This window comes from Microtus pennsylvanicus, chromosome 17, assembly GCF_037038515.1.
Source record: "Microtus pennsylvanicus isolate mMicPen1 chromosome 17, mMicPen1.hap1, whole genome shotgun sequence".
NCBI classification, from domain to species: domain Eukaryota; kingdom Metazoa; phylum Chordata; class Mammalia; order Rodentia; family Cricetidae; genus Microtus; species Microtus pennsylvanicus.
In genome coordinates, this window is record NC_134595.1 from 40,942,803 (window position 1) to 40,949,963 (window position 7,161).

Genomic DNA, 7,161 nt, shown 5'->3' on the forward strand with positions numbered 1-7,161 from the left:
GAACTTCGGATCTTTCTGCCTCCTCCTCCCCAGGGCTGGCACCACAGGAGGGCACCATGTGCCACCGTGCTCAGTTTTAGGCTGGGGATTAGACCTGGGCCTTCTTTGCTAATCCTTGGCCCTTAAAAAAATCCTTATGAAGTAGAGAAGCCCCCTCCCTTCTCTCTCTCTCTCTCTCTCTCTCTCTCTCTCTCTCTCTCTCCCTCTCACCTTTGGCCCTCAGATCTCAGGAGGGGGTTACTGACTGGCAGAGTGAGTCAGGCAGGAGCCAAGCTGCCCAACATTTATTTCAGAGTTTTCCTTCTGTCGATTCACCATTGTATTTATTAGTCACTTACTTTGTACTGAGAACTCACACACGCTTTATGAGAAGACCAGAAAAGCAGGATTTCTGTCCTCGACTTTACATTCTGGTTACAAATCATAGTACTCTCTCCTCACCCAACAGGGCAAATAAGCAAAAGTTCTGTAGGCAGTTTTAAACATCAGGAAAGACAGACAGTGCACCAGTGTCTGGGGACAGATAGTAGACATGACAGAACTCTCTGTGAAAGGGACATTAAATTCTTGAATGAAAGCAGCAACATGGGGTTCAGGAAGCTTCAGTTTCCAGGACATTTTAACTGTTAGTCCTCCTAAGAGTACAAATCCTCCTGCCAATATCTTGAGGCAGAGGTGGGTCACTGATGAACTTAGCCTCACTTTTTACAGATGAAGAGCCTGAGGTCTTTCCAAGTAAGGAGAAAGCAATCCTCTGAATGCCTCTCCTGACTGCAGGTGCAAATGCACTTTCTGGGAGGAGGATCCTGTTCATCAAATCAGGAAGCCTTCAAGGGGCCAAGGATAAAAGCTTTTGCTTGAAATTTAGAATAACCTGCAGCCTTAAACTCAGGCACAAGTGGAGTGCTGAGATCTCCATGTTCTTGAGAAGCTGTGCAAGGCAGACCAGATAGAATTTTACCGGACCTTCTTACTCTTAAGATGGACCTGTGTCCAGGATTGAGTCACTCTCTTCTAAAATGGTGAGGGGACTCCAGATGATGGTATATGCCTTTAATCCCAGTACTGGGGAGGCAGAGGCAGGTGAATCTTTCTGAATTTGAGGCCACCATGGTCTATACAGCAGGTTCTAGGACCATCAAGGCTACACAGGGAAACTGTGTCTTAGAAAACCTGAGAAGGAAAGAAAGAAAGAAAGAAAGAAAGAAAGAAAGAAAGAAAGAAAGAAGGAAAGAAAGAGAGGCAGAGGGAAGGAGGGAGGGAGAAAGGAAAGAATGAAGGAAGGAAGGAAGGAAGGAAGGAAGGAAGGAAGGAAGGAAGGAAGGAAGATCTAGGGGAGAATTGTCATGGGACAATCTGAAGGTGATTCCCATTATCCCAGAAGCCTTCTAGACAATTCGGATATGATTTTAATGTCTTTCCAAACTCTTGCTTTGTCTAAGATGATGTTCTGTCAGATCTTAAAATATATGGAATCCAAGTTCTGTTACTAGTTTGCATATTTAAGACACACCCAAGTCAGCCATATGGGTATACACCGTTGATTTCAGCACTTGAGAGGCTGTATCTCTGTGAGTTTGAGGCCAGTCTAGTCCACAAAGGAGGTTCCAGAACAGCCAGGACTGTTCTATAGGGAAACCCTGTCTTGAAAAACCAAAACCAACCAAATAAATAAATACATATGTTTTCATATTCACAACATATACACACGTGGAGATGCAATTTGCTATAGCAATTACAATCCCTGCACTGGAGGGAACTAAAAAAAAAGATGGATAAAGGATGTGTATAAATATAAAAGTAGCAAAAGGTGTATGGTTAAGTTGAATCTGCCAAATGGGAGAGGGCTCACACATCTGAAGGCAAGAGGAGCAGACACACATTTTCGTCACTACTCCATTTCTGGTGACAAAGTTAGAAATTAGTAACCAAAGCAAGGGCCAGCCGAGGTGAAAAATATCTCTAAGTACCGATTCTCTAGTGATATCTATTTGATTTTCAACCATTTTAACTCAATTTCCACAAGACATTTACATGTGTAATCTGCGAAAGAGGCAAAATGTGGCTCTCATTGTGATGGAGGCACCTCAAAGGCGCGTTCCTGCCATGGGAGGAACAGTTCAGCCTACATCGCTGGCTCACTTCTGTGGGGCATAAACTATAAGTAAGAAGCAAGCCGGTCTCCAAGACACTCTAGGCACTGGCTGCCAGTTGAAGGGAATGAAATAGCAAACACATGTTTGTGTTTGGTGTGCGTACTCACGGGCACATCGGCAAAGCCAAGGTCTGTCACTAGTGTGCATGTACCATGCATGTATATCCACACACACACAACATACATGTGTGGATAGATCTCGGTCACAGTGATTACAAACAGAATGACTGCACCGCAGGAAAGAAAGGTGAATAAAATAGAAGTAAATATAAAAGCAGCACAAGCTGTTTGTAGTATAAATAAATCACAAGTCATCTCTGAAGTGTGACTCCTATTTGGGACTTGACATAGCTTACAGAAACCAAAAGCAGTGTGGCATCGAAATCTAGTTTTTTGGGGGTGGGGTGTCATAGCCATAGGGACTAAAGTCTTCTCTCTCCAAAGCATTGCAACAGCCCTCAGTGAGTCTTTGGGGAGTCTTATTAAAAAGCTCAGAAACAGAGGTTGGGAAAGAGGCTCAGTGGTTAGAGCAGCAGAGGACCAGTGTTTGTTAGACTCCCACTATCCCCATGGTGACCCCCAGTGGCTTCTCACAACTCCATAGGCACCAGGATCACACAGGCTGCAGAGACATACATGCACCCACACACATCTTTTAAAAAATAGGAACATTCCTTTAAAAGAGAAGAAGCCCAGAAGTACACAGAGTGCTCACCTTAAGCAACCACACTCTCAAGTATGAGTTACTTCTCATTCAAAACATGCAGCTGGGACCTGGCTGGGAATCCGCATGCAAGGCAAAGAAAGGCTGTGCGAATAGCTTGGAGCATCTCCACCATGAAATAAAATGGCACCAAAACCAGTGTGGCTGATTTTCTACAAACACTTCCTATTTTTATTAAGACAACATAGACATCTAACACACCATACTGTGGTTCCTAAATTGTAGCCACGCTACTTACGGGTGGCCAATAAATTACTTCGTTCATGTGATAGATATAAATGCTTCATTCGAGTTCAGTTAATAACATGGTGTCAGGGCATCATGCAGACTACACAATACACAAGGAAAAATGACACACCCCCAAGAGACATCTCTGATTTTTTTCAAACCATGAAAACTATCTCTTTCCAATTTCCAAAAGAAGGAACATTTGTTTCCATACAAAATCAAAATACACTTAGATCCATGTTTTTCTTTGGAAAAGGCAGCTGCACCATGTCAAGTACGCACTCACAAATCATTCCCGTTAGTCTCAAAATCAGGTAGACATGTATTTTCCCCCATCAGGTGTGGACATTTCAATGATTTCCATGACAGCAAAAAGCCAAACTCAAGATATGATAAATGTACAATATCTCGATAATCATTAGAGACAGAGGCTCTTTTGAGTTTCATCTTTGGGCATTAGTCTGTGTTTTCATAGAGTTGAAAGTTGTTTCACAGTATAAAATCTTGAATGAATTACTAACACTCCTTGATTTTTCGGCTTCTGGTTCTGAAATGCATTTGAATGAGAGGTAACAGAGAAATGGTACCATTCAAAACGGCTTCCAGAGATCTCAATGTGCAAAACTTCCAGATCTACAGATTCAAAAATAAATTATTTTTAAGTGAAATGGGGGGAGGAGGGTCACAGGAAAAGGGAAAACCTATAGTTTATACTCTGAGCAAATAGCTTTCATTATCTTCCAGGTGGGGGCAACAGTCAGTCAGTTTTGAGAGAAAGGAGGTCAAGTTCTTTAAGCTCCCTGAGTCGAGTCCGGTTACAGAAGATGAAAATGACTTTCCTGGCAGTAGCAATGTGAATAAAACAACCGCAAGCCTCCAGGAGATGGGACTTCTGGGCTCGGCTCCAGCCACCAGGCGGAAAGCAACGGATCACCAACTAGTACGTGCCAGCTTGAGGGAGAACAGAGATGGCCTGGACCGCACACGCACGCGCGCTGAGCACCTGCCCAGCATAGCTCAGAAGCCGGCTAGTGCTAAGTCGGTCCAGACGTTCACCCCTCTGCGTGCAGAGTCGGCTGTTCGACAGTTTCTCCCCTCCGGGGGATCTTAGAGACGCAGAAAGGTCATTTGCATTTACAATGCAGTCAGTCTTCCATTAGGCAATTCAAGTCCAAGGGCGCTAGAGGCAATCCGCTTTCGGCACCTTCCCAGATTTTGGGAAGGGACAGCCACACACTCTGGTCAGGGTGAGGTGGCACATAAAGCAGAGATCTGGGTAAAAGACCCGCCCTCCCATACACACACCGGCATCCCTCTTGCCCAATGAAGTAGGAAACAGAAAGACGGGAAACTGAGGCGGGAAGCTGAGGCTCGGCATTGGCCCATGGTCACAGACGAAGTTGGTGGGGAGCAGAAACCCCAGCGCACTGAGGTCCTCTGAGACCAGAAGCAAGGTCCTCTGGGGCCTCTCAGGGCAGGCAATGCACGGGGAGCCGGGCGTGTCGCCCCCTCTACCTGTCGCTCCTCCTGCCGGGAGCTGCAGCTGCCCGTGCCCTGGAGCCACTCCCGCCGCTTGCTGCCGAGCCCGCGGCCGCCCCCTCGGGCCGATACTTGAGCCAGCAGATGATCCAGGTGACCACCACCGAGAAGAGTGCCAGGATGCTAGCCACTGACAGACAGATGGGTCCTACGGGCGAGGGCGAGGGCGATCCTCCGGGAGCTGGGGCGGGACCGGAGGACGAACCGCTGCCCGGGGGTCCCCCACCCCCGCCGCCGCCGCCGTAGTGGTTGACGAAGATGAGACCGGTGAACAGCAGCACCACCATGGAAAGGAAGGAGAAGACCACGCAGACGCAACCGGCGGTGAGCGCCGCACGCTTGCAGTTCTGACAGCTCTCGTAGGCTCCCGGGGCGCGGAGGCCTGGGCGGCCGCGAGGCCCCGGGGCGGTGTCCTCCGCGGGTGGTGGCGCCAGCTGCTGCGGCTGCGGGGTGGGGGCTGGCGGCGAGGCAGCGGTGGGCGCGGGGCGGCGGGAGGCCAGAGGCGGGAGCCGGTCCTGGGGTAGCGGATCGTGCGCGGCGCGCAAAGCCAGCGGGAAGGCCTCGGCGAGCTTGGTGTTGTTGGGCAGGCCGTGCACACGGCTGTCCGGCAGCGGCGTGCGGTGGCGGCACACTGGGCACGCGATGGCGCCGGGCGGGCCCTGCCAGGGTGGCGGGCGCGGCGCGCGCTCAGGGGCCGCGCTGGAGGCGGCGGCGGCGCGGAGCTGCAGCTGGCTCAAGCACTCCTGGCAGAAGGTGTGCAGGCATGCCAGCAGCTTGGGGGCGCGCCGGTCCGCGTCGAAGTAGTTGTAGCAGATTTTGCACTCGTAGTCCTCGAGAGGAGGGAGGCTGGGGGCGGTCGCCGAGGTGTCCCGGACTGCGAGGTCCCCATCGTCGCGAGCTCCAGCCGTAGTACCCCCAACTCCCTCCCGGCTCCCGGGGCTGCTGCTCCGGCTCTGGGTGCTGCCGCCGCTGTCGTTCGCAAGCGCTGCCATGGCATGATCCGCCCCTCATCGGGGGCTAGGTCAGGCGTCTTCCTCCCCCTGCGTTGCAGCCCCGGCTCCGGGCGGGGAGGAGGCGCTTCTGCCTCCCCCCTCTGACTGCTGTCGCCTGGCGGGGGAGGTAACCGCTGGCTGCTGCGCCCCCGCCCGGCCCTCCAGTCCACCCACCCCACCCCACCCCAATGTGGATGCTCTGGTCCTTCCCGGTCCCTGACCGAGGTACCCCTAATCCTCTCCACCCAGGTCTCCAGACAGCTTTCTGTATCGATTTATGTTGGACTTAAAAGTAAGGTAAAGATGGGTTTGGGGGATGTTGCAGGAAAACATTTGGGGATGCAGTTGCTTAAGGGTGTTCCTTTTTGCCTGTACACACAGCCGCTAAAGATGCTGTGGTACCGGGACCCGCTTTTCCTGTTTTCCTCTTCCTCGACATTACTCCTCCCACCTCTCCTTTTTTAAAACCTGGTTTTAAAAACCAGTCTGGGGTTAGGTCCCGGGAGAAGTCGCCTCTCCCCCCTACCAGCAAGAGCTCACCGTGATGTCATGCAGGACCCGCACAGGAAGGGGAAGCGGCGGCCTCTCAGCCTGGTAGAGGCGGTTCCTTCCCCCAGCTGAAAATCGTGATCTCACGTCTCAGTCCAAGGGCGAAAGCCAATAATCCCCAAGCCATTTACGCTTTGCGCTTTTATTAGCAGGGCCCAGGCAGACGTGTTCATCTCAGAGTGGAAGAGGAGAAGGGCATTTTCCCTCCACCGTTTGGAGGAAATTTGGGAACCGGGCAATACCCCTTTCCTCCTCCGAAAGGTTGCTTCTTGAGTTTAAGGCGAGGAGACTGATTCGGAGCAGAGTGCAGCTGTTCCCTTGGAGATGAACTCTCTAGATCCAGCTGTTCTAAGTACCAGGCGGAGAAAAGAAAGAAGGTCGCAAGGAAGTTCACAGACTGAGAAGCTCAGTTTATGCCCAGAGGCTAGTCTCACCCCCTCCTTCTTTCTCATGCCCACTTTAATCATCCAGACTCAGAGAACACAGAATTCTCCACTTCGGGTGGGGAAGACGCTGAGCTTATGAAAACCCCAAGATGTGTGGAACAGAACTCCAAAGAAACAAGTCAGCAGTATATTGTACAGGAGTCTTTGGGTACAGCCTGCGCAGTGATATTTAGATATTCTTAACCTCTCCTCCCTGTGTCTCTCCAGGCTCCCCCACCCCACCCTGTGAAGAGGAGGAGAATGGCCACCCATCTCCCCACTTAGCAAACAAGGAGAAAATGGCTTTGCAAGTTTTTTTTTCTTTATTTCAGGCAGTAGGAACCTTTCCATCTCAATCCTCTGAAGACTGCAAGGTGCCACGGAAAATAGCTGCAAAAAATGACAAGGAAGCAAACTCAAAAGAGAGGACAGAAAGGAACCAGTGGAGAACCAACAAGAATTACCTAAGAAGGCTGGGGTGGCAGCTCAGCTGGGAAGTGCTGACACACCCAGCGTCATCCTGAGCACCTCATAAAGGCATAAAGGGGG

General features: G+C 50.6%; 1 protein-coding gene across 1 annotated transcript; it reads right to left on the reverse strand.

Annotated features, from left to right (window-relative positions):
- Nucleotides 1-3,024: 3,024 nt before the first annotated feature.
- Nucleotides 3,025-5,770, reverse strand: Rnf228 (ring finger protein 228). Its single transcript, XM_075951852.1, has one exon. It carries the CDS (start codon nt 5,636-5,638, stop codon nt 4,619-4,621), a length of 1,020 nt encoding a protein of 339 aa, XP_075807967.1. The 5' UTR covers nt 5,639-5,770; the 3' UTR covers nt 3,025-4,618.
- Between the last annotated feature and the right edge of the window lie 1,391 nt (nt 5,771-7,161).